Here is a 27119-nt window from a genome sequence, read left to right on the forward strand (position 1 = left end):
TGATGCCAATATCTATTGCTAGCAGTAGTCATGTTTTTTGTCTACATTGTTGCCCTAGGCAGTGAGATGCAGCAGCAACATGACAGTTCCCAGCCACACATGATAATTTAAGAAAGAGAAAATATCTTATTTCAACTCCAAACCAGGACAGAGCAGTTAAAAAAAAATCAAGACAACTTGCAAAAATTGATTTAGATAGCAGTGACATTCTGAAGAACTTAATTTGCAAGTCTGTGCTGTGCAATTTGAGATAAAAACTGTTTAATGAAATGAAGGTGAGCACTGCTTGTTTGCTTTGTAGTGCCACTGCTGTGCATACATACCAACAGCCAAAGCAAACACACTGAGAGGCGAATGATCCCCATTTAAATATATACCTTCACCCAAGTCCCAGTGGCTGCTGCCCTTTCACTTGCAGTCAAGCATAAGTGCTTGTATTGTGGCTTCAGAAGCCAAAAACCACTCATTTTTTAAATTATGTAAGCCAGACAAAGCTGTCACTTTGAATCCCAGCTTATCAGGGGGGGCGATATTTGGATTTTCAGTATTGAAGATAGCTGTTGTGAGTTTTTGCATTCCTTTGTTCCACATGTTCAAGAAGAGAGATGTCTCTCTAGACTCTCATGCCCACTTTGAAGTGCACAGAGGCCCGTCCCCTTCCGCTCCCTGAGCTCCAGGGAGATGGGGCTCAGCATTCCCATGACACCCAACTGCGGCCACGGGGGAGAAGGGGGCTGGCTTGGGGCTCAGCCCGCAGGAAGGCAGCGCCGCTTTCAAACACGCCATGCTGCTCCTTCTCCTGCTTGTTTTTCAATTGCATGGTGAGGATGTTAATGAGTGTCTGAGCTATGGCAGGCAAGCCCAGGGCATTTCAAACGTGGAAGAACTTCACAGAGAAATAATCTGCATAAAATCTGAGACGCCATTATTAAGAAGGAGGAAAAGAAAATGCAAGCAGAAAGCATCCTCTCTCAGCAGCCAAGAGTGGCAAGAGAAGAATGGCCCTACAGAGAAAAATTTATTCATTTGATCCATTATTTATATAAAGTGTTCTTTGTAAACCTGATTTCCCATCACCCTGGGTGACAGCAGGGGGAAGACAGGAAAAGAAGAGGTCCAACTTCATACTTCCAAGGGAAAGACAGCCTGTCTGGGCACCCTGTATCATGCAAGCATCCCAGAGGCTTTGAAGCCCTAGTGCCATGGGAGGCCAGTGCCGTACCTGCAGGTGGGCAGCACCTCACCAAGCACCCCCACACTTAAGAGTAGTAGCTCTGGGCTTCTAAGCAGGCATTTCCTTCCTTTTGAAGGTGGATTGAAGTCCTTGTTGTCCCAATGAAATTGCTTAAGCCACCAAGCAAAACCACTAAAAATAAAAGCATTTAATGTGGTGTTTTCACATGAAGACACAGAAACGCAACAGTCTGCCTTTCAGTACTGACATAGCATATATAAATAAGGACAAAGATTAAAAATACTTTGGAAATGATAGACTCTGGGAACAGTTAGCGGCTGCTCTGGGAAGAAGAATCTTTATGAGTCATTGCACAGGGCAGACAAACAAGACACATCCAAGCATGCCTAAAATGCTCCTGTGCCTGGGAGACAGTGTGAATGCATTGGGACTGCAACAGCCAAGGTCCTAGGGGTGGAATCTGTCAGCCACCACCCTCCGCAGCACGGAGAGCCCAGCACCAGAGCCTAAAGCCCAGGGCACAACCTCTCCTGGGACTGCCCTGTCTGGAGACAGCAGCCACCCCCTTGGCAGGTAAAGCATTTGACACATGCAGAAGGCTTGGCCAATGCCCCATAGATAACTTTTCTTTGAGCTGAACAAATTTCAGCTGTGTCAGAAGCCAGATAGAGCCCCTGAGCTAGAGCCATCAGTAAGGGGTGACAGTGGAGAGTTACATTTGTCTCATCTGTATGGGAGCAGTGTATTTTGTTTTAGGTACAAGACTGCCTCACCATGTAGTCACCCATACAGAGATATATGAGATACGCCAAGAAGGGACAATGGGGAGAGGAGGAGTGAACAAATGCTTTACCCAGCAGTTGCCCCCAATGAAAGTAAGAGCAGAGATAGCAGAAACAGACCCAGCTCTCCCTGCGCTGCCACTTGACCTTTGTCTGTGCCTCATCTCTGCTCAGAGGCAAAACCGAGATTCCCAAGTCTCTGCTAACAGAAGGCTGCAGGGACAGGGCAGAAGTGCAGTCAGAAAAACACAGTGTCCTTTGGAGAAAAGCACATAGACAGCTTCAGCCTCTGGAGAAAATTGTAACAGACACATCCAAAAAGCACATACTACTACCACAGCAAACAGCCTCTGCCCTTCCTCACAGCATCATCATCAGTCTGGTCCCTGAAGAACCACAGCTCTTTCTTTGCTGTGACAGAGGCTCCTAACACCAGCAACTCCCAATTCACACACCTACAGTCCCCCCTACCCCCTATATTTTCAAGGCTCCAACTTGGGGTCAGACTGGGGACAAGCATCCCTGATAAAGTACCAAAAACCACCTGTGTACAGAGCAGCACAAAGATTTGTTTCTTAAAAAAAAAAATCACAATCAAAAAAAAGTGACAAATTCCAGCTAAGCTGCACAGGGCTCCAATGCCCTGTTCTGACAGCTCCAGCCAATCAGACTGAATTCCCTGTTCATATCCCAGTATTCACACCTCCTGCCACCAGTTGTTTCAGAAAGCTGTCAAGAGCAGAGCTGTAACTCTTACTGGCTGCTGGTTCTTAAAGATTAGAAGACAAATATAATTGGATTCCAGAGATTATTTGCTTTGCTGAGAAGGACTGAGAAGCGTTTAGATGGTCCCCTGGCTGATTAAATCTTTATTTCACAGTAGTGATCCTGTGTGTATCCTACCTCAGGGTGCTTGCAGACAGGTTCTTGGCAAGACTGGCTTACTAGAGCACTTTGGCTTAATGAGGCTGCTGACATTGGCCAGCTGTGACTGGGGTGTATCCTGTATCTAGAAGGTTTCATCTCATTTCTGCACCTCAGACCAAAGAGCTGAACACAGCTTCAGCCCTTGCCCCCAGTTTAATGACTAATCAGCCAGTTGCTTTACCAGCCATCCAGATATCTTGAGTCAAAGCCTTTGGCACTATTTGCAGCAGATCACAAATGGATGGAGCCCTCTCTTACCTCTCACACTGTTTTTCTCTTTCACACACAGCCACAACACTCTGCCTGCCCCAGGCACCCTGACCTCCAAAGACTGGGCTGTTCTGCCCCAGATGGCCTTTGCCAGCCTCCTGCTCTCCTCAGCTTAAGCCTCCCTGGGTGAACACAAAGCCAAGACACTCCTTGTACAGAACTGTGCCACTGAAACATGAAGGCAGTGAGCAAGGGCTGCCTCCAGCTCATGCTAAAATAGAGGGAAGAGTTTATTGGAGAACCTGCTTTCCACTGGCCCTACTTGAAGAGATGGCATCCAGAGCTTCTCGTTCGAGGCCCATCCTGTGCTCTGTACCGTTTGTGCACTTCAGCCCTTTGGAAACAGCAGAGCAAAATGGAGCCAAGAAGAAGCAGAGAAGGGCATGCCTCCAGAGGAAGACTGGAGTCAAGCTTAGATGTCAGGATGTGGGTAAGGGTTACAGCCAATCATTCTCACTGCTAACAGGGGGGAAGAAGCAAAAACAAGCCAACGTGTTAAAAACTCAGAGCAGAAAAGCAAAAAAATACGGCCTAGCAATATTACAGAGAAAGCTGGGAGTGCACACAGGGCCCTGCAATGAGCAGGGCTCTCCTTGTAAGCAAGCACTCCAGCTCTTCCCAGAGCCAGCAGGTCAGACATGCTGCACAAGTTTTGGTTAGATAGTGGTTTGCCCCATAGTAGAATGAAATACAACTTATATACAGAAAGAAACAAATCCCTGCAATTGTTGCAAAGGTTCAGTTTCAAGAGTGCTGCTGTGTTGGTGAGGGTTGCCGTGAGCCTGCAGCACTCCCCTCTCAGTGCAGCACATTTTCTATTCACAGCTTGCGAGGCTGGGCAATCCCCACCCATGCAGTGGTGCAAGGCGATTCAGAGGGATGATGAATCCTTGGAAAGCAGGCGGGCTCGCATGCGTCTACAGGATCCCTGCAGCAGAGAATGAGAGCAATTCAATGCTTGAGACACAGAATACCATGCAAAGAAAGGCTGACATCCTCCCTCTGCAAGGACCCTTCCCTGGTGTCAGCCTCCCACACCTTTTCCTGAAGCTCTACATGAGCCAGTGAGCAGACAGGAATAAACACAGCAGCAGGTCTTGTGCCACTGCCACCCTGACAGGCTGTTAGCACTGCCCTGTGCTGCCAGCTTCCCTCTGCTTCCTTCAACAGCCTGACAACTCCCAGGCAGAAGGGCTGTGAGACCCTTCAGGGTCTGCCTTCCAGCGTGTCACCTGCCTGCAGCTTGGCACGGGGCAGACTGCTCCGAGCTGGGGCACCACAGCTGTCACAGAGCCCTGAGTGTGTGCTGTCACCTCGGCAGGGTTCAGCATAGCAGGTTCCCTGCAGGAAGAGGGATGGAGGGGAAGGAGAAGTGTCTCACCTCTTTCTGGCCTTCCAAAGTCTTCAGCTTCGCCTGGGACATATGAGCTGGAGAGCCACATTTCTGTAACTGGACAAGAGAGGACAACAGGAGTAGAGAGCTGGTGAATGAACTTCCCTGGGAGCAGCTTGTACCACCAAAGAGAATCTATCACCCAAATCCACTTTTGGTTTGTCTGGGCCAAGGGACAATTCTACTGCACACAGGTAGCAGGCTTTTTACAGCCTGTGGAGGAAGATGAGAGAGGGAAGGGGACACAAGACAATGCCCCATGGCAGGACACAGCCAGAGAGACAAGACTGGAGTAGAGGCCCCGTGCTGTCATCCCTGCTCTGATGCTGCCCTTGCCATCTGCTCTGCTCTCCTCAGAGCAGCTTCTCTGGACCTTATATTATCATACAGAAGAAACTTTGAACCCTTCTCTTGGGCACAGAACAGGTCCCCAGGGATTGCTGAGGTTGCACTCAAACTCCCCTCACACACTTCAGTGGTGCTGGGAGCAGCTCTTACCAGCTGGACATTCTCTTTGCTGACCCGCACAGGCTCTGGTGTGGTATCTCTGCTCTTCCTCTCCAGGATAACTGGAGTTCCCAAAACTTTCCGCTGTTGTAAGAAGAAAGGGCTGTTGGCTAGTGCTTAGAGTGCAAAGTGAAAAAGAAAGGGAAGGAGCAGGATGCATTGCTGGTAAGCAGTTGAATGCTGGGAAAGAAAAAAAGGAAGCCAAGCTGGGACAAAGATTGCAAAGCAGAACCACCTGAAATACCACACCACTAGGCTGAGCCTGCCTGATTGTAAAGGGTTTGGGAGCTGACCTGAGGCCTGGCCAGGAGCCCAGCCTGTCAGAAGCAGGTACATGCTGCTGTAGGGCAGCCCATAATGTGCTGAAACCTGTGCTAACATGCTAGACTACATGACCAGCTCCCTGTCAATCCTCATCTGATCTCATCTCAGGGAGCAATCAATTCTCCAGAAAGATGCATAGAGCCTACCATGTGTTTCAAGATAATGACACTTTACACAAACAAAGCTTATTGTCACTGTGCTGCCTTTTCTGCCCCAGTGGATCCGTGTTGTTTGGCAGGCAATACTTTGAGGATTCCCTACCCTTTGAGGGTCTCATTCAAGGCAGGGCAAGGCAGAAGCAAAAAGCAACATCAGAAATTCACAGCGGAGAGCAAGGGTCAGAGGCTGCTTTTACCTTAATGAGGCCGCTGAAGGAGCGCGAGCGGGTGCGTCGCGGTGCTGGGGATGTGGGCACATCAGAGCCAGGAGTCAGAGCTGTTGGATGCTTATTAAACTAGGAGGAAACATGAGGGCAGATTGTTAGCACAGTTATACTTGTCTCTTACTGCTATATGCTGCTCTACCTGCTGTCCCAGAACTCAGTTTCTCTCCTTCACCCCCTAAAATGGAGGAGTAGCTCAGAACTGCAAGAAGAAGAAAGCAGAGGAAGGCCACACCTTTCACCCAGGATTACAGGGAATTCGGGTGCAAAGGTGCTTTATGCTGGCTACTTTAACCAAAAGCAGCAGATGTTGGGAGCAGAAAGAAGGTTGGGCAGCAGCTGGAGGCTGCCAGTCACGACTGGTGCTGACCATATTGACCAGCCTGTCTGGTGCAGCAAGTTGTCTGACACCAAGAGGAGACAAATTTGTCCACTCTTGGCAGGCAACAGGGGAAGAAACTTTTTCCTTTCAGTGGGAGGAAGCTCAACAAGGCCATGATCAGGACTGGGAAACTGCTGGCTAGCAAGCCCTTAGTTTGAAAAACAGAGCTCAAAAGCACTGCTTGCTACAGCAACATCCAGGACACCTCCTCCTCCTGTCTTCTTACAGCTCTGCCCCTTACAGCCCCGAGCCCGCTTTCCCCAGCCTGCCCAGGATTAGGAGCAGCTCTCAAGAAGGCCCTGTCTTTAGCCCTGTGCCCAGGATTGTGCTGACAAGCACACCCCAAGATAACTTTCTTCCCCGCACTACCTGCCGGATAAGCTTCTTCTTCTTTGCGGAGTCAGGCATATTGTGGACGTGGTGGAAGAGCTCCTTCAGTGCCTCCTCCGTGCGCTGCTGGGTCTCCTCCTGGTGGCAGGAGTCCAGCCGGCTTCGCTTCTGAGACTTGAGGGGCTGCAGCTCCGTGGAGCCAGAAGACGTCAGCAAATCCAGGTCGTCCTGGGAAAGCGGAGACAGAAGTTGCTTGCCATGCTTTAATCCCAACGAGCCACCCATCTGAGCCAGGCTAGGAAGAGTCTCATGAGCTGCCTCAACCCCAGTGAATGCACAGGGCTGTGTTTTCCCTACCCCTCTGCAGCAGCACTGCATCAGCAGGCCCTGTGCCAGGAAGAGGTGACAGCAATACAAAGGTGACCCCATTGCTTCTTCCCTCCCCTCCCAGATACGAGCTGCAGAAGCCCTTCCAGGCTTGAGAAGGGTCAGTGCAGCTCCTTGTCATGCATCTTCCCTCTTCTGCAGCTATGTGAGGCAGAGAAGCATTTGCTGACAAAACACAAATGTTGTCCCAGTGGCCTTTATCTCAGCACTTCTGCCAAGCATCCTGGCCATGGCAGCAGGAATGTCTGTTTGGAAGGCATAGCCCTGTGAAGGAGCAGGTGCTGCATGTACTGGGCACAGGGAGCAGGTTTGCTGCTAAACAGGGGCTCTGTAGCTTTCCTTCCCTGTGCTTTTGATTAACAGATGCTTCAACTCTGTCCAATTTCCCTAATGCAGCCGCCTGCACTACCACACCATATGCTTCTCTTGCTCCTGCCCTCTGACAGATCCTCTTTCATGCCTTGGTTTGTTTTCAGCTTCTATCACTCACAAAGATCCCTTCATAGCATCACAGCCTGTGCCATTTCATGGAGGGCAGGCGCTGCGTTTGCTGGCCTTACCTTTGATGTGTGGGCTCTGGATCCCAGATAGTGCAGCCTGGCACACTCCCGGATGTACACCGGAGCCTGTGACGATGAGCAGAGAACAGGCCAAATGTATCTTTAACATCTTTGGCCTTGGGGCAACAGTGGCTCCAGCAAGAGCTGCTTTTCAACCATACAACACAAGCCACTTGTATCAAGACCCAGCCATTCTGGGAAAACAAAGCTGTGGAATTTCATGTCCCCAATACACTCCCTGTTCACAGTATTGTTTACATGCAGACATTCAGCACAAGTGGAACTCAGAGTAGGGAAAGTTCCTGTGGAAGCCTGCTCTAAGTAATTGCCTCAGCTCTGAGCTGGCCAAGCTGGGGCCTGACAAAGAAGGTAGAAGGGGAACTCTCCATGGGAGGACTCTGCAGCGAGCAGATGCCTCCAGTGACCAGGAGGGCTCTGAGAACTGAGACTGAGAACAGGCCCTGAACAAGAGACTGTTGTAGAAACATTTCCTTGGAGCAACAGTTGAAAGCCCCACACTCCTGACTGTCCTACCACAGCACCCTGCTCAGAGCTGGGACAGTGCCTGTAACAACAGTGGCCTGATGACCATTTGCAGAGAAATTCACAACAAAACAACTGAGTGCATCAGGTATTCTGCTCTTGGCAGCACTCAGGCAAGACACATTGCTTCCATTTCCTTATCCTGCCAGAAGCTGAGTGCATCCTGGTGTGTACCTGCCCTTGGGAGCCAGGTTTCCTGCCAGGCAGCAGGTGCTGGTGTCCAGCAGAGGGGAGTGTTACACTGCACGGTACTGCTGACCTGCCCTGACCACCTCCAGGGCTGCCTGCCCAGCCAGGACCTCCTCCCTAGTCACTATAGGAACAGTTTCTTGTAGGAAGTCTCCTTCTCCTACTGCAGAAGAAAGCCCACAGAATATGCACTCAGCATGTGGGGTCCGTCTGGACAAGGGGCATTCAGTCTGCTGGTGATGGAGACAGGAGAGCGAGATGCCAAAGCACACTCACCTTGAAGAGTTTCTGAGAATGTTTGATCATGAAGGTCACTCCATTGTTTAGCTTTGTGATATTTTCCTGAAGGTCATTTGCTGTCACCTGGCAAGGGGACACAGCCAAAGGCACATCCATTAGAAAGGGAGGAGGAGTGGTCTCTAGTGGGACACAGCCACACACAGTGCCACAGCAGGAGATCTACTCTGAGGTGACAGGCAGGTAGGGCTTATAGCACACCAACAGCAGAGCTCACAGAGACAAAGCTGCTCTGAGAGGAGAATCAGGTAAGTCTGTGGCCAAACAGTTCACCAGCAGCATAAGAAACCTTGAAGAGAGATTTGCAAGGTTTTTTTGGAGCTGACATTTTAAGAAGAAGCAAGACTGTGCTGTGCTTTCAATTTTACTGAAAATGAAGATGCGTAAATTGTAAATAAGACCCATGGCAGGTGTGGGCTGAACACTGGGACTGAGTCCTGCCAGGAGGCTCCCATCTCCCCATCATAGCCTCCAACTCTCACATCATCGTGTCGGTGCTTAACCTTCTCACGCTGGTTTTTCCCCTGCCAAGCCTTTGCTTTTTACCTTGCAATATCCCACCCACAGACACTGAGGCATTGCTCACATTTCTGGGCCAGAGGATGTGGGGTGCAAACATGAGGGCAAGGTTGTGGGCAGACATCTTGTTCTTGTCCTGCTTCTTGGCGGTCTGGTAGAGCAAGTCCAGCAGCAGTTTGAGCAGACTGCGGTTGGGAGCAGGAAGGATCAAAAACAGCAGCTGGAGGGCTTCAATTTGGCGCTCTTTGTCTGGAGTGCTGGTCTTATTCCCCTTTTCATCAAACAGCGTCAAATCTGCCAAATCACAAGGCAGAACATGAAGGAAGTACGTTACTTTCCCTCAGAGCAGTCTGTTGCAACTGCTTATCCTTTCCTCTTCATATGCAGATCTCCTAGAAACCCCTGCACGGTTCTTGGCCCTCCATCTCTCTTCCCCCCAGCTCCCAAGCTCCCCACTTGATGTGTTAATCTATGCTACTCCTCCCACAGAACAACAGAGCTGCTAAGAGCTGTGATGGCTCGAAGGCAAGATGGAGGAAGTTCACATAAGGTATCAGTTCACATAATACCCGTTATTAAATGCATAGAAACCACAATTTGCTCAGAACCTCGGACATAAAGCAGATGGAGAGCCAGGTTATCACTGTGGGCTTTACCACTGTGGTACCTGGGAGAAGAATGGTCTAGACAGACTTGGTCTGATTTGTTAATCAGCTCTAGTCTTTCCATCACCAGGCTGAGGTGGCAGGAAGATTCCTTCTTACACTGCCTTTAAGGAATACACTTCACAGCCTACTGTGCTTTCTAGGAGGCCAATTCCAATCCTTCTGCCCATCACTGCCTCTTGCTGCCCACTCACCTGCAATTTTGAGGTGGGCATGGAAGTGCTTGTGTGTCAGCAGCGGCTCTGGTAATTCACCCAGGAACATCTTAAGTAGGGTGGCTACATCATTGGAATGAAACTCTCCCGAGTCCAGGTCAATATCTGTACCACTGTTCAGAGCATCCTTTAGGATCTGTTGCCTGATGCTGTTGCCTGGCACTCGAAACAAGCCTTCTGCTCTTAGATCTGCTCAGCAGAGGGGAGAAAAAAGAGCACTAAATAATCAGAGGCTGATTTCCCACCTCCTTACTAAAGCAGTCCCTTCCTCTTTCTAGAGCTTGACAGCAAACTTCAGTGAACTGCATTCAGAGACAGGACTTCAAGCTGTCTCCCATCAGGAGAGAAAGTCCTTGTACAGAGGGAAATACACCAACACATCTGCTAGGCAATTCTGGGGAGCAGCTGCCCAGTGCAGTCCCAAACTCCTGCTGCTGGAGAGCTCAGAGCTTGTCACTGTCTGCACCAGAGACCTGAGGTGGGCCAGACAGATACCCATTGGGACAGGAAGACAGCAATCAGAGCCACTTACTTTTGTGCAGATACTCGATTAGCTGGGAAACCTGTGCAATGCCTTCTTCAGTCAGTGGTGAGCCAAACACCACCCCTTTCTCTGCAGAACAGAAGACAATGTGTTCAGGCTGCTCAGAACCCAACAGCCACAGAAATTAATGCTCCCCAAAGAACAGGATTTCAACATGCAAAGACCAGTGCCCCAATGAAGGTCACAAGGACTCTCACAGATGTGAAATATCACAAACACTCCAAAATAAATCACTTCATCTCACCATGCTGTACTCACATGGGCTTCATCATCCTGCTTCTTACCTCACTTTAATTACAGCTTTTATCAGCTAAAGCAAATATTCTCTAGCCCTTGAAGAAAAAACAACACCAGAAGAGATGCTTCAGTTTAAAATGGCATAGAATTTGCAAGCCTAGACCTTATGAAAAGAGCAAAGTGGGAAAGGCTGGGAAAAGATGTAAGAGCCTGGACAGCCCTGGTGCCTGCCACATTGACACACTCCATACCATGAAAGAAATGTCCAGATTAATCCTCCCTGCGGCTTGATATGAAGTGGAGCAGAAAGAAGAGTTGCAGCTATGAGTTTATGGGAGAGGCAAATAAGCACTACTGGGGAGAGTAGACATAATCTGACTGGCTCAAACTAGCTTCCTTTTCAGGCATAGGTAAAATATGGAATTTCTTCATCCTAGTGAATCTCTCTTCCAAGTCAGCTGCCCTGGTCTGAGTAAAGTATGAAAGCTGAACAAGACAGAGGGAGCAATAAGCTGGGCTCCTCTCACTCCTGGAGTCTGTTCCCATCTCATGGGATTGAGATTGGGCATGAGCTGCCAGCTCCAGAACTTCAGTAAATAACATAGGCTACAGTCCCAAAAGATGGAAGCAACTGAGCTGAAAGGAGTGGGATCCCTGCTGGGAAGGAAATATTAGATGAGAAGTCCATTTAACTGAAGGGCATTTGTTGAACCAATGTAGAATACTCTTCTCATCCACAGAGGAACTTCCCAGGTGAGACAGTGATTATCCAGAAGGCCAGTGTTTTCTAACAAATGCAATCTTGCTACTGAATGGACATTTCTGTCAAAAATACACAGCCAGTATGATCTGCCTCTCAGAAAGTGGAGACAACTCCCAGAGGCTTTACTGGCTGCAACCAGAACTCTGGGCACCACACTTCTTCCCTCAGATGCATATAGGTTTGGACTGGAGACAAGATACTGGATAGACTGTACCACAACATGCTGACTGGGACTGAGAACTGGAACCAGGTACAGAACTGGTTTGTCCTGCCCTTGTACTTACAGTTTGAAGAGACAACAAATGTAAGAAAAGAATATCCCTCCCTTCTCCATGACCACACTGCCAGGAACATGGGTCACTTCTGTGGGCAGACTGGACATTTGCATCACTTGCACTACAGGTTTTTCTCCTCACTGCTACAGCTGTAGCAGTGATTGCTGATAGCCCAGCAATCCAAGCAATGAATTGGCTGGTCTGATAGAAGTTATTCCCCCCACAAGTTTTCTCTTGCTTTTTTCCCCCCCTCATACCTCATTTTGATTTTACTTGCTTTTGGTGTCTTGTACTACAGATCTTACTGCTCTGTGGTATTGATGCTCACAGCATGTGGGAGAGACTTGGTTAACCCTATGCACTTCTCTAGCAGCCATCCCATGTAACTAAATTTATTCCTCCTGAAGAATGTTCTGCTTTCTTCCAGGACTTCTGAAATACATGGTGAGCCACCAGGAACTCCAGCCTCCTGTTAAATCAAGAACTTTCTGACCTCACTCTGGTAAAGCGCATGCTTCAGTCTTGCAAGAGAAAGGAGGGCAATGTGAGCTCTTGATCCACATGAAAGATCTGAAAGGTTTGAGTGCAAAGGGAGAGAATGATCGGCAAAAGATTCTTGTCCTTGAAGAAAACTAAACTCATTAGACATTCAACAGATAGAATCAACAGTGGCCAGGAATAGAAGAGGAAAATACATCTTCTTTGAGACATGCAGGGCCTGACAAATTCGATTTAGTTTTGAAGTCAGAAGCTGGTATCTGAATGTGAATTTGATTCTCAAAGAAACTTGAAAGACGTGTCTGGAGAATGGATGCTGCATTACAAAGGCTTAGACGTTATTGTAGTATTGCTTCTGAAACTAAGCAGCAGCATGAGATTGAGTTTCCTGATGCTCAAAGAAGTTGTAAGTATTTGCAGTTTGATCAGCTCTGAGCTCCATGGTCCTTGGCCTCTGGCTTTGAAGAAATAAAACTTGTTTGTTCTATCTGGTCTATAACATGAAGAAAAACAAATGATAGCTTCAAGATGAAACACACAGTACACAAAACTGATTTTCTCTGTAGGCACAAAGTTCCTTTTCTCAGAGTTTGGCCAAGGAGTTCACAGACAGTGCCTGTCAATGCTGGGAGACACTGCCGTTGCAGCCTGGGAGTGCAGCCAGCAGACTTGGAAACATCTGCTTGCTGTAGTGACACACAGCCATGGAGACATCTGAAAGGGGGAAGGCAGAGCTCCTGGGGAACAGAGTTAGCAGGAGATGTCAGGTCTGGTAAGAGCAGTGCTCCAACAGAGTACAGATAATTTAATAAAAAATTGAGCTGGAGAAGGCTCACCAACCCCTGCTGGAAGGTTTTGACAAGAACATGGGGGTTTCCATACACAATAAGAAAACACTTTCAGTTTGGTTACTCACTCACTTCTGTTTGTCAAGTAGCAAGTGCTTGAATTTAAGGTGTCCTGCTACTCTCTGGGAAGAGGCAGAAGCAATAACAGGTATGGGCACAGTCTAACTGCAGTTTAGGGGCAGCATGAAGACCTGTTATTATGGAGCAGCAAAGTAAGTCAAGGCAATATTAAGTAATTCTCATCTAAGGAGGCTAAAAGACTCAATTTGAAGCCTTTTATTTTCCTAGGGTGAGTGTATGTACTAGGATTCTTGCTGGGTCAGACAGAAGTGGAGGGCTGAAGCTGCCACCAGAAAATTCTGTCTCATCAGTGGGGCTGCAAAGCTTGTCCTTATGAAACATGATGGAGGAACAGGCTTGGTAGAATAAGTAACACTTAGAGAAATTATATAATGGTTGAAGACAGAAAAAAGCTGTACTCAAACTATGCCATAGCAATAGCTCCCTTCTCTGAGATACAATAGCAGAACTGCTCAAAGGAAGGGGAAGACTAATCAGAAGTGTTCAACCTCAGGCTGCCAACATCTGAAGGCAGCTCGCAGCTTCTCTGCCAGCAGCCAGCCAGTCTCAGCTGGGAAGCCAGAGCTGAGGAGGAATGTGAGAGGCCCAGATGGAGGCTGCTTCTCTGTAAATGAGTGAGAAGGTTTAACTGAACTTACCAGGAGAACCAGGCTCCCCTTGAGTGTGGGCAAAGGTGGGAGAAGACACACACACCTAGAACACCCTTTCAGTTTCAACAAAACAGAGTGGTAAGTGCCAGCCATGGAAGAGGAAAGGATCTGAACACAACCATGCTCAAAAGAAGACTTCTGTGAAGGGCCTGGGCTAATGTTTCACAACCAAGACAGCTGAACTTGAGAGAAGATAAGAATAGTCAGTTTAGCAGAAGAAAACTCCTGTGGAATGCTTGTCCAAGAGAGAAAGAGAGATATGTCACCTCCCAGAGTTGAAACTGGGCTTCATCAGAGCTTTGTCACTGACTCACTGGATTGGGACATGTATCAGAGCAGCACTAACACTTGGATGAAAGATGCTTACAGATTTCTGAGCTGCACAGTGGGCAGCTGACGCACTGAAGCCAGCCTGACATACACCACAGCAGTAATCCCAGAAGAAGGGTATTTTTAAAATGCAGGACATTTCCGGGATCAATTTCCTGCCCTATTTTGCTCCTTTCCAGAAGTGGCAGCCCCAGAGATTATGGAACCATAATATTTAGCATAAGCTCAAAACTACAGGCTGAAAGTTTTGTAAACTAGGTGTAACAAATGATGACAGCATCATTCTGAAAGTGGGCACCAGACTTCATGGCATCCATACTCACCCTTGCGCTTCAGAGATATCAGAGAACGAAAAAATCCAGAGGCTGTGCTGTTTGCCCCAGGCAGCTTTGGGTCCTCCTCTCCCATTAGCTGGGCCAGCTCTGCCCCAGGCAAATCAATGAGCCTGGTAATGTTGCTGACAACCAGCTCTGTGAACACCTCTGGTTTTTCATGGCGCAGCTTTTCCACAAAGAAGTCAGGATTGAAGATGATCGGCTGGCTGCGGAGGGAGGAGTCATTGCAGATGACAAATTTGCAGATGGCATCACTGAAAAAAGGGAAAGAGGAAAAAAAAATACAGTAACTCCTCATCACTTTGGTTTTTACAGCCAGCTGGTCTGCCCTGAAGGAGACATCTGCTGACACAGGAGCTACCAGTCTACACCAACAGCAGTGTCTGACTTTGGTGAGTGTTCAGCACAGCACAGTTACATTTCCCTAAGGAGCAAAATAATTTCTGGACTGTTTGTACTACACAGCCTGAGACCAGCACTCCACAGCGTGTTGATGACCTAGACAACACATGGCAGCACCCAATGAAAACTTTCACTACATCTACATCTCTACTACTTGTTTCACTGTATCTACATAATACTAGCTCTGGCAGAGATGACACCAAATATTTTACATTAATTTATTGCTTTAAGTTATAAATAAGTTTGGTTTTATCTCCCTTCCTCCCCAGAAATTCACTCTCAGTGGCCTGAAAGTCTGAAAAACAATCTAAATTTTTTCATGGCAGCTTACACTCATCAGTTCCCATTCTATCATGCCTACCTTTCTATTAACAAATAGATAGTTCCCATGTTCTGGGACTTTGTTTTTAAGGTCATAAATGTGTGTAACACTAAACCCTCATTTTGCTGTGGGTGTGGTCAAATGCTCCCAGGTGACCTTTGGTACTGCTCTCTGCCAGCTTCACACTCTGAGTCTGGAGCAAGTGAGAACTCATTGTCATGAACCATGCAAGATCAGTCCTTGAGGAACCGCTATTAATTTTTCACCTAGATCATCCTTTTTCAGCTCATCCAGTTCTTACCTCTGTGTCATCCCTCCTTGCCCTTTACCAGACCTTCCTATTCTCTACTGATATCTACTTTCTTCATTTCATAGCTTCTCATGTGGCATGGGAAAAGGGATACACCCAAGTGCTAAGAGTTATCTCGAACAGGTACATAACCCTACCAGGGGATAGGTACATTTACCATGTTGAAAATCAAATCAAAGAGTTATCAAAGAGATATCTCATGTTAATCAGCACTCTTAATTCTCATACTTAACTTTTATCTCAATTTCCATCTACCTCTAGGTCTTTCATTACCATCTTCCCACCACTGTTTCAAACATTTTCAAGTTTCTTAAGTCAAGCCCACAGGCTAGAGTTGTCCAGCTTGCTTCTCCCACCACTCTTTTACTTAAAGTGAGGATTAGTGTCATTATTCTCCAGTCACAAGCTACTGTCTTGATTTCATACTCAGCTGTGACAGCCTGGGGCTGGGAATGGATGTGCCAGATCTTCCAGGGCTCTGGAAGGAGGATGCCTACCCACTCAGCTTGCACATACTGTGTGTGTTCACCCTGTGACATTCCCCAATCCTTTAATCATTCTTTAGCTCTTACATAATACTTTCCACTCTTTCTACATCCATCCTCAGCTGTGAGCTCTCACTGGACACCATTTTCCAAGAGCAGCTGCCAAGTGCACAGTTAACAGGGATGCTGTGCTTATGTACCAGGGATCACATCAGTCCCTTAGATGCAGATGTGGGGCAGCAAGTGCTCTGCTGAACACCCTCAAGCTCATAAAGGCTTTCCCTTCAAAACAGGCTTTTCTACAGAAGACTGGAGCACCTTGTTCTTCCTCTCCTCACTACTGAAGGGCGGAGGCAATGCCATTGTGTTCAGACCATGCTGGGCACCCTGCTCACTGCTCAACACAGCTGCCATCGAAAGAGTTTGCAGCCCTCAAACAACCGCACATCCATTGGCTCAAGAAACAGAACACTTGACTCCAGTTCAGAGACCTCTGCAGCTTCCTGTTCTGATGTAAAGGAGGACATCAAAGCACATACTGGCAAGTCACCTGAACTCCAGCCCACCTCTGCACATTATCTGTGAACCCAACAGTTATCTGAGCTACTGCTGTACATTTTTGATCTGAAAGACTAACCCCAGGATTTCCAGGATGCATGATCAGAATAACAGAAGCTGGGACTCAGGCTCCACAGGAAGAAAGATACTTGCTGAAACAAGAGGAAATGAGGCTCTCAGCAACTCTCGCATCGTGAGAATCCATACCAACCCTGTCCCCTTTACACTGCTCTCCATGGATGCCAAAGATCCCTTCAAGAGGATGGAGACGAAGACGGTCTGCAAGACAGACTGCAAGGCAATCTGCCAGGACATCTAAAATTTTAGAAAGCTCTTAAAGGCTCCCAGCTGCCTGGCTCAGTGGCCTAGAAAGCAACTGCTGACTCCAAATGGGGGCCATATTTTGCTGAGCACCTCCCAGCTTGTTTTTCAGCAGTTTGTTATCTTCAATAAATCAAGACCAAAATGCAACAATTCTGTATCAGCTGCCAAAAAGCAACTGCCAATTGATCTGATCATATTCGCATTTCATTGCATAGGGCTACAACGCACAAACAAGTGCCAGCTCTGCCCACAATGTGGAGCAAGCCCTTTGCCTGAAACCCATGACAACTCATTCTGTGGCAATACAGATCCTGAGAAGGGTTAATAGCAAGTGTATAGGCCCAGTGACCCTGCCTGCAATGATCCGTGCACTGTTATTCAGTCACTAGCAGTTTTGTTTCCCCACAGAGAAGATATGCAAATACTTTGCAGCAGTTACATCAAGCATCACAGATTATCTCTTCCCTCTGACAATTAGATATCTAGATTCACAGAAACAAAATTAAACAATTTTGTCAGCTAGCACTGACTGATATGACTTCTCTGCACAGCCCGTGTTAGAAGTCACACGAACTCCAACAAAATTTAATGCAAAAATAAATAGAAAAAAGTAAATTTCTTACATGAGTGCTGAGAGCTTTTGAAGAGGCATTAGGAAGCAGAGACAGGGAAAAGAACTTGCTCCTTGTTTCCAGCAACAAAAGAAACCTGCCTGTCCCAGCACAGCCTATGCAAATTCCACGCATGCTACGAGACACAAGGGCGCATTATTGGGTCTGAAAGGCCCCCTTGGCACACACTGGGCATCAGCCTTCACACAGGGACAAAACAGAAAAGAAAAGCTGGACAAATTGATTCATGTCTCTTGCCAAAGGCTGCGTAGCTGGAGTTTAACTGCAAATAATTCCTACATAGAAACCAAAGTTTTGAATTAGGACCAGCGTGGTATTAAGTGCTTTCTACCTGTATCCAAGAGGAATCCACAAAATAGTTCCAAGTCTACCCTGTGTTTACCATGAGTAAAGCCATGCAAACACATTCCCAACAGCATCCAAGCACAACCGATGTAACAGCACTGGCAGGACAATAGCCAAGTCCCTTAACTGCACAACCTCATGCCCAGAAAACTCTCTGCGCCTGCCTTTCACACTTTCAGATCCTTTCAAAGACAAAGCACGTACATCAGCCCCTCAGAGCTGGAAACAGCACCTGGCCATTGATCCTTGCTACCAATACTGTGCCCCCATGTGCCGTTCATCCACTTCAGGATTCCTGCTCCGTGTTTCTCTGGATTCCCGTCCAGTTTCCCTGCCTGCTGCAGCTGGGACTAGCCTTGTATACGCTTATTGTGATATGGCACTTCAATGAGCTACTTAATTTTGAAAGGTCACTTTATTAGCAGCTCTTCCTTGCACAGAAAATTTGCTTTTGTATCATTATTGCTAATCAAAATGGAAATGTGAAGCAAACCCCTATTTCCGAGCAAAGATAAAGCCCCCACTGGCTTTACACACAATAACCCTGCCAGTCCTCACTGCTGCACACACCATAACCTTCAGAAAGAGCCATGTGCCCCATCTGCTGTTTTCATGTTAAAAAAGAGAGATAGATGTATTCTACCTACACTCACAGTTTATGTAACAGCAGCAAAGAGGAGACAAACGTATTCATGGAGTTTATTGCCTTTTTTTTTTGCCTTGCTTGCAATTACAGAGTTATATTTTCTATATGCTGTGATCTCAGATTGCTTTACGACATGTCAAAAGACAATAAAATAAAGGAATAAATAGCTTCCTCTCCAGTCTCATGAATATAATCAAATCCCAATGAATAATAAAACCTTGTTCTAATAGGGTTGTGATTAAGACAGCAGATTAAAAAAAAAGGGTCCTATATTGTGCTGAGATTCTTGCCATTCTAGTATCCTTCAGAGGCAAAGCCTGTGATCCCAGCCAAGTCACAAAGAAAGCTGTCTGTCACACACAGCGTTTTTGCTTCAGGCATGACAGCCCCATCATTTCATGGGGAGTGGATGGTGCAGGAGGTCAAAATCATGATGGATCAATTAATCCCTAAGGTAACTAGATCCAGGCCAGGGAAATGCCTTGGAAACTAGGACAAAAATGAGACTTTAACTGCCAAAACCTGCTGATCAAACCTGTGGTGCAAGAGCTCTGCAAGCAGGCAGATTACTTCACGTGGCAGCAAGCTTGCACTTGGATAGGTGAGATGGAGCTGATTTAGTGCTTTCAGAGATTTGATATTGTTCTAAGTCCACACATGTGAGAGAAGAAAGGTTCAAGAAACATGAAATAGAGCATAAGGAAAACAGAAGGCAACAAAGAAAAGGAAGAGGTACCTTTGGGGCAAGGCATTAGCTGTGTTTGTCTAGCTCGGAAAGCGGATACACTGAAAGCTAAAGATTTCAGAGGAGCCTGATGTGTCTAATTCAGTGGGCAAAATCCATCTCCAGTCCCATTTTACACACTTTGTATGTCATCACTGAGGCCCTATGCTTCAGACACACCACGGTAAACAAGTTTTACCATATAGGAGTAAAAGGATTAAAGAGCTTTTGAAAATAAGGTAGATAATACAAGAAAATCTCTCTCTATAATAACAAAATCTTTAGATTATAAGAAAGAGCCAGCCTGCTACCAAATGCTAAGAGCAGGGTGATAAGCAGGCAGTGCTGAAGAACACAAAACACGAACAATTCTCTGCCTGGCTAAGCACAAAGGGACATGGGACAGATGCACACAGGCTCGGATTTCCCCAGGGAGGGAGAAGTAGCATTGTTTCCTATGTTGTGCCAGAGTAAGGAATCAATTAATGAGGATGTCTGAAGACAGTATTTCCAGAGCCAGATAGGAGCCATCCCAGATTTTGCAAAGAGATGAAAGAACTATAGTGGAATTATATGGAATCATTTTAAGTACAAAAGGACTAGAAGACAAATTATTTCCTAGATTAAAAAAGAACAAAACCCCAAAATAGTCTAATGGGAATGGACTGCAGAGACATTAGAATTGACTTCACAGTTAAAGTTGCTTTGAGAGCTGTACTTCAGACTGACATTCTTGTAAGATGGTGTAACAAAGATCACATTCAGGCCTCAGACTTGGCACCCTAACTCTTCACAGGATGAGTGATAAGCCTCTGAAAAATGTCAAGAAAAACATGCAGTAATTTTTGCCCAGGGTTATACTCATAAGGTCTTAAGGGGCAGAGTCCTTTTGTGATGAGTACACAGTGCACAGTACAGTGGCACAGTGGGTGCCAATCCTTGCCCACTGTCTCAAGCCTTGACACAAGTAAGCCTTATGAGATAACACTGCCTTTTTAATTTTTGCTTTGCTTTCTTCACATTTAAATAGCTTACACAGAGTGATTCAGCCTTTTGGCTATGAGAACCAGATAATAATATACAATTTAAACAGCAAGGAGCTGGCTAAGAAAGCTGCTGTTATGTGATGGTGGCCTGTGTTCAACAATCTGGAACTAATGCAACTCTTGGCCACCTTTTGGAAACCAGGTATATTTGTTATCCATGTCACTACTATCTATGAATTCAAATTCTATGTCAGTAAAGGACTCAGAGTAGATCTTGGCAATATTGACTACACATCTGTGACATGAACCTGGAGGAGATGGACCTATCTGAAAAGATAAAAGGGTTGGGAGGGGTGGGGGTCTGTGCTTTGGAAGAAAATGAAAATGCAATATATTACTAGCGTCAAAGAAAACAGCAGTAGGGAGACAGCTTGATATATGTGAAACATCAAGAAATTTGCATTTCAGCATGAAATTTACCAAGTTTGACCTGAGTGAATTCTTTGTGATATTTTTAATAATAGCCACTGGAATATTTTAAAGTCAATCAAGCAGTACTTCAATCAGCCATCACAACATCAGAGCATCCAGATGCCTTCTAGTGCTAGGGGGGAAAGAGCCAAGGGGTGCCTTAGAGAGGAACTGCACGTTCACTGCATTGCTCCTCATCAAGTCTCCTTCCCAGTGCCACCACCCCAGGTCCAGGTGCTCCCACACTCTGTGACTACCCTGTAAAAAATGCAGAAAGGCAGCTACCACCAGAAATCCAGTAATTTTACATTAAAGATCTGCAAGATCATATGTCTGCCTTAAGATCAGATTAACACAGTTGAACAGTGTTAAATAGGACTGCTGCTCTGATTCTCATGACTGTCAATGCATTTGTGTCTCTATTTTAATATAAACTCCTACTGAGAGAAGCAATAGAAGAACAGCCTTAGATCCAATCCTGATTTCACTGAAGCCAGCACCAAAACTGAATCTTTTTAGATGGCAGCAGCTGCCTCCTCTTGTTACTGATCTGCTCACTTTTATCACAGTGGCATTGGGAACCTCGGTCACAGCTGGGGACTCCGCTGTGCTCTGTGCTGTACAAACAGAACAAAGGCAATACCCTGTCTTTAGAGGGCTGATAGCTAAATCTGAAATGAATGCTGGAGGGACAGAAAAGAGAAGGAATCCCAAGAGAAGAGGCAGCACTATCAGTCAGCATGACTGATATAACTGAACTCTGCCAGCTTTTCTGTAGACACTATTAAAAAGGAGGGCGAGGAAGGACAGGAAAAATAATCAGGTCACACTGCAGATGTTTAGAAGAAATCCAGCTTTTGCGCAAGGGGTGACATGGGACTGAGCATAAAGGAACTGGTTTGAAAGCTATCAGACGGGGACAGCTGGGACATGGGGCTGAGGAGGCAAGAGCTGAGCTCCACGCACTGGCTGGGAGCTGCTGGTGATGCAGAGACAAGCCAGCAGTGCCAGGGAGCTGGAGAAGCTTGGCAGTGCCACAGGGCACTGTGTGGCACATCCAGATCCTCACTGCAGGGTGGGACACAGCCTGAGGAAGCTCCACAGCCATTTCCCACCAAACATCTGTCTGCTGTATCCCCAGTGTGCTGCTGGGTACTTTCCAGTAGCCAATAATGATAGCATTCCCTTGCCTTCTCATTTTAAAATGTCTTTATCCTCTTTATTTCCCCATGTTAAGTGTATTGGATGGAAGTAAGTAATAGACATGGCCCAGTCCTATCTATACCTCCTTGGCCTCTAGCAGTCCAAAACTGCTGCATGCACCTCTGATTATCACCCTTGCTCTTGAAGGTAAGAATCCAAGGGCTTCCTTCAGAGGCAGGATGAAATGGGGTTCAGAGGCCAGCAAAGACACACCATCTAGATGCTTCCCAGTCCAGTAGCTCCAAACTAGTGTCCAGGTCAGAGAAGAGCTACCATCTATAAACAGCAACCCATAACAATCAGGTTTACTTCTGATGTGAAAAATGAAGCAATGACACAAAAACAACACAGGAAAGTCAACAAGCTATTGTAGCAACCAGTCTGGGAACTCAGAGCAATCCAGCAAGGCAGGATGGATGTTTTCCTCCAGCCCTCCCACAGGATGATATCCAAAACTGGTAGCACCAGCTGGTGCCCAGAACACATTTGGGAATCCCATCCCACCATCAGTTCGTAGACTGGTGCTTTAGCAAAGCACCACACTTTGAGTACAGTGTGCTGCAGCACTCACAGGTTTGCTTGACTGCAGTTGCTTTTTCTGGACTGAGAGGATACTGAGACCTGGGTCAGGACCCACAGCCAGCTCATCCCAGTACTGTCAGTGAGGTTTTGTAGTCACAGCATGGCAAATACTGAGGATGAAGGTATCCAGGAATCACAGCTCTTGGGTTTTTGTTCACTACACTTCTGTACTTCCACAACGCTCTGGAGCTGCAGTGAACAAGCTGCATCCTTGCATCTGTGTTTTGTATCACAGTGGTGTTTGCAAGGCATGATAGCACATCAAATCCCTCCTCATCAGCAATCCTCTGCAGACACCACTGAGTATGTCAGAGGCCACATCCCCTGTTCCAGATGTGTAAACTCCTACAAGCTGGAATTGTGATGAGGAACACCTGGATGCATGCCAGCATTTAAATAAGCTGGTGACATCTGGTCAGGGCTGCCGAGGCACACAGATAAACAGGCTGGGCCCGCCACAGAGCAGCACAGCATGCGGCACCAGAGAGACAGAGATACACAAAACAGCCCAATTAACTCACCAAACTGAGCAGTGTGGGGGCCTAGGGCTTTTGAAGGGGATCTGGGCAGGCTAGGATGTCAAAAACTGGAATACTGTACACAGATAACAGAATTCATATGACAATAAGCCATAGTGCCACTTTATGCAACTGTGGTGAGATACAGCTCCTCTTCCCATCCTGCCTGACAGTTCATCTCTGTCTGGATCAACTTTGTTTCACTGCAGAGCCCAGGGAACTGTGATATATTTATACATGCTCCAGGGGCCACTCAAGAGAATGAAGAGTGGCATGTGCGTGAGGAGAGCTCCAGAAACCCCCAAGAGCTTGTGAGAATGTTCTGTAAAAGGCTTTCCTGCTCTCCAAGGCACAGAGAGCCACAGCATGCTTGTCTCCTGCTATAAGACAGCTTGCAAGCAGGGATGTAGGAATGCCCATATGGAAGTCCCAAACCATAAAGCTATGTTTCAACCTTGAGTATGAGCTCCAGAAAAACAAAAAGGAAAACTAATGCCATTTCCCCAGAGAAATTCCTGCCTCTGAAAATCAGAGCTGCCACATTACCGTTCAAGAAGAAAGGATGTTTTGGCTGGAGTCCAAATTATTAGAGCTTTATAGGCCAAAAGCAAACACATTAAAACTTCCTGTAAGCCAGCTGGCAGGCAATTATTAAGCAGCTTATCACATTCCCTGCTATCTATAGTTTCTGAAAATAAAATTTATGAGGAAACTCTAGATGGCTTAATTGCAATTACCTAGTGTAGAGGTGAGAAAGGCCAGGAGTCAAAGAATGAGGGTTTTGCACTGTGGAGCAAAGGGCCCAGTGCTCCTATCAGACACCACGGTAAGTGTAATGCATTACCAGGACGAAAGGCCAGGGACAGATCAGACCTGTGAAGCTTTGAAAAACACCTATTTATCCCACCAAGCAGCCACATTTCCTCCCATTTCTCTGCCCATGCTGATTCCAAGACCCCTGTGGCTTGGGAACACAGGAACCCATGGTGTCAGTCCCTAGGATCACAGTGCAGGTTTGGTAACAGCCTGCACAGCAGCAGCACAGCAGGGCTGTGCCTGAACCCAGCAGAGCATAGGGCAAGGAAACGGCCTCAGCTCCCTGCTCCTGCCTCCAGCTGAAGGGCAAGTGAAAATGAGATCCTACAGAATGAGCTAGGTCCAAAACAACTGCAAAATATAAGGCCTCAGCTGTGACCAACATACAGAGGGGCAGTATTTCCAAGATGGACTTGACTTCAGTGCAACCATTTGACATTAGCCAACATTTCCATGCTGCCGCATCTCCTTCCCATCTGTTCATGTCACTTATTAAATCAACACACACTGAGGACTTTTGACCTTTAGGACAAGGCATTTGATTTCCCAGCAGTGTCTAGCACTCAGTGCTTCAGTTTCAGACTGCACTAAATGCCCAGCACCTTTAAAGGAGTGATAACGAAGCTCTGTGACATTTTCATAGGCATGTAAATGTGCACACAGCAACAAGGAAACAACCAGGCTGGCAAGGAGACCCAGATGCTGCTTTGGGCTATGTGGGAAGCAATGCTCCCCCTTCACGCAAACAGACAATAAACTGAAGTGTAGCAGAACAAGGATCCTGTTGTCAAAGCCCATCCTACCCTGGATGGGAACAGGACAGGGTGTTACATGCAAACATACAAAAATTCTGCAAATACAACATGGCCTTGAGTTTGGTTCAGATGCATACCTCACAGGACTCGGACTGAGTACGGGGTCAAACACAAGTCTAGGTCTCAAAGATTCTAATGAGGGCTGTGGAAAAGGGAATGTGTGAATAAGATTGTCCCAAGCTCTCTGGCTATCTTCAGAGAAAAGTAATTCAGACTTGGCTTCAACTCTGAAATCAACCATTTTTTCTGCCTGTCCCTCAGCAAGTCACTTTGATTTTTTTCCATCAAGCCATGTTTACAGGGAACATTTTCCTATTACCAGTAAAACACAGATGGCAACTGTGAAAGGAGTTTCATAACCTGTTTATGATCTGAGTTCTTGATGTCCAGTTGTGCAGTGCCACTCTATCAAGCCATTTTAGAAAGATGCTTTATAGCTTTTTCCAGCTTCTTCCAGACCCATTGCTTTTTCCCTTCCGCTCATCCTACCCCTGCCATATCAAATGGCCGACATGAGTGCCTGGCAAAGCGTTTAGGCACTGCTTGAGTAGGACATTAAATGCTTTAATTAAACAGACAGATGTTTCTCTTTTGAAATTGAGCACTCTGGCACACTGCAATTTTCATTCTCAGTTATAAAGAATCAGGCAGAGGTTAGAGAGACCACAAACAGAAGAGAGAGACCCACACAAATCATCCTTTGCATGTTCAGTAATATTTGGTAAGGAGTTTAGGACAACCAGCTTCTAATTCCAGTCCTTAAGTCAGCATGCTATAATACCACATGCACAGCACGCAAGCTTTACTAGCTAACTTGCACTTCTCTCCAGATGAGAGTAAACGGGCAAAAGCACAAAAAAAGCAAGCTTTGTGGTCTGTGTGGTGATAGACCAGCAAAGCAAGAGATCGATTTTCTAGCGCTACCTGTGGGTGACAGGCAGTGCTGGAGGAAAACTTGCACTTCAGGCTTTGCATTAACATAATCGTTTGCTGAGGGTGGAGGATAAAGAGCAGGGGAACACATCCTAAGGACAACTGCCAACATAGAAAAAAACAAATCCAGTCATTTAGGCTGATCCAGGCCATGTTAAAAATGCTTTCTCCAAAAGGGCGTTTTGAGTGTCAGCTGTACTGAGCATACACATCCCTTTACCAGGTCCAGCATTTTAAGCATTTCCTGCCCAAAACCGCAGTATTCATCCCTCCTTGCAGGGCAATGAATGCTCTGCCCCAGCCCAGGCACCACAGCAGTGCTCCTGGATAAGCAGAGCAAGTGCCACCGGGAAGGGTCCCGCTCAGCTATGAACAGCATGGCACCGCTGCGAATCAGGCTGAGTATGAGACATCAGCCCTCAATTGTATTTATTTATCCACGAGAATTACCACTCAGAGGATACTCAGTTTGCAGCTACACACCAGACATACAGGGGGAGAAAAAAAAAAAGATACTGCAGCCTTTTAACAGTCATCCGACACAATAGTGTTTTAGCGAGGTGCTCATGCAGTCCTTGCTATTTTATTGCAGCAGTAACAGAATGGTGATGCATACAGAAGTATGAACTAAAGGTGAATTACGTGAAGCTGACATCGCTTGTGCGTTTGGAAAGCCAGAATAACGCGTGTCTAGCGGACAAAGCAAAGGAGAAGGAGGGCTGGATGCGAAGGAAGTCTATAGAGTGCCATCACCCTACCAAAGCCCGCAACTGCCAAGCGCTCGGCGCCGGCTCTGCGGCGGCAGGAGGAGCCAGCCAGCCCGCAGGCTCCCTGCAGAGCGGCACGGCGGGCACGGCGCCTGTCAGCCCCGGGAACAGCCCCTGCCCGGGGCGGGATCGCTCCCCTTGCAGAGGAGCGGGCGGCGCTTCCCGCAATGCAGCATCGGGATGCTGCGGGGAGCGCTCCGCCGCTGCACAGCCCGCGGGACACGGGCACCGGGGGGACACGGGGTCCTACCGCGATCCCCACGGGACTGCGCGGCGGCTCGGCCGAGCTCCGGAGCCGCCGGAACACTGAGCCCGACAGCTCCGTTAAGGTGCCGGGGCACCGGCGGGCGGCGCAGCAGCGGGGACGGCGCGGCTCGCACGGGCAGCGCCGCAGTGGGCGGGCCGACGCGCACAGACCGGCGCCGGCTCACCGGCCGGTGCGGGGTGCCCGACCCGTAAAACGGCGGCGAGGGGCCAAGGAGAGCGCGCCGCCGGGACGGGGCGAGGGGACGCTTGGGACCCCGCTCCTACCTGCGGCCGCCGGGCGCCGGTGCTCCCGCCGCCATCTCATACCTGCCGCTCCGCCTGCCCATTGGCCCGCCGCGCCACCCCCTCGGCCGCGCCCCTCCGGCGCTGCGGGGCGCTATTGGCCGCGGCCGGCAGCGCCCCGCCGCTATTGGCCGGTTCGAACGGGCAACGGCCGGTCCGCGCGCACCAGGGGGCGGTGTGGGGAACGGCCGCCCGTGCGGCGCGCGGCATGCTGGGAGTTGTAGGCCGGCGGCGCGGGCCTGTGGCGCTGCCCGCCCCGGAGCGCCAGCCTCGGCAGCCTCGGCAGCCTCGGCAGCGGAGCCG

At 47.7% G+C, this 27119-nt stretch overlaps 1 protein-coding gene across 1 annotated transcript; it reads right to left on the bottom strand.

Moving 5' to 3' along the window:
- Nucleotides 1-26866, bottom strand: ARHGAP19 (Rho GTPase activating protein 19). Its single transcript, XM_063406457.1, has 12 exons — nucleotides 26799-26866; nucleotides 14417-14682; nucleotides 10400-10480; nucleotides 9847-10056; nucleotides 9055-9281; nucleotides 8448-8534; nucleotides 7440-7505; nucleotides 6532-6720; nucleotides 5754-5852; nucleotides 5066-5158; nucleotides 4556-4624; nucleotides 1-4102 (listed from the first exon to the last, which is right to left on the bottom strand). The coding sequence occupies exons 1-12, from the start codon at nucleotides 26858-26860 to the stop codon at nucleotides 4046-4048; spliced, it is 1506 nt and encodes a 501-aa protein (XP_063262527.1). The 5' UTR covers nucleotides 26861-26866; the 3' UTR covers nucleotides 1-4045.
- Between the last annotated feature and the right edge of the window lie 253 nt (nucleotides 26867-27119).

Source organism: Prinia subflava, chromosome 9 (assembly GCF_021018805.1).
Source record: "Prinia subflava isolate CZ2003 ecotype Zambia chromosome 9, Cam_Psub_1.2, whole genome shotgun sequence".
NCBI lineage: Eukaryota > Metazoa > Chordata > Aves > Passeriformes > Cisticolidae > Prinia > Prinia subflava.

Excerpts from the sequence above, each read along its gene's own strand:
- ARHGAP19 (XM_063406457.1), bottom strand. The coding sequence starts at position 26,860 with ATGGGCAGGCGGAGCGGCAGGTATGAGATGGCGGCGGGAGCACCGGCG. Across the intron at positions 14,683-26,798 it reads CCGGCGCCCGGCGGCCGCAG|TGATGCCATCTGCAAATTTG; the intron begins GTAGGAGCGGGG and ends CCCTTTTTTCAG. Across the intron at positions 10,481-14,416 it reads GATATCTCTGAAGCGCAAGG|AGAAAGGGGTGGTGTTTGGC; the intron begins GTGAGTATGGAT and ends TCTGTTCTGCAG.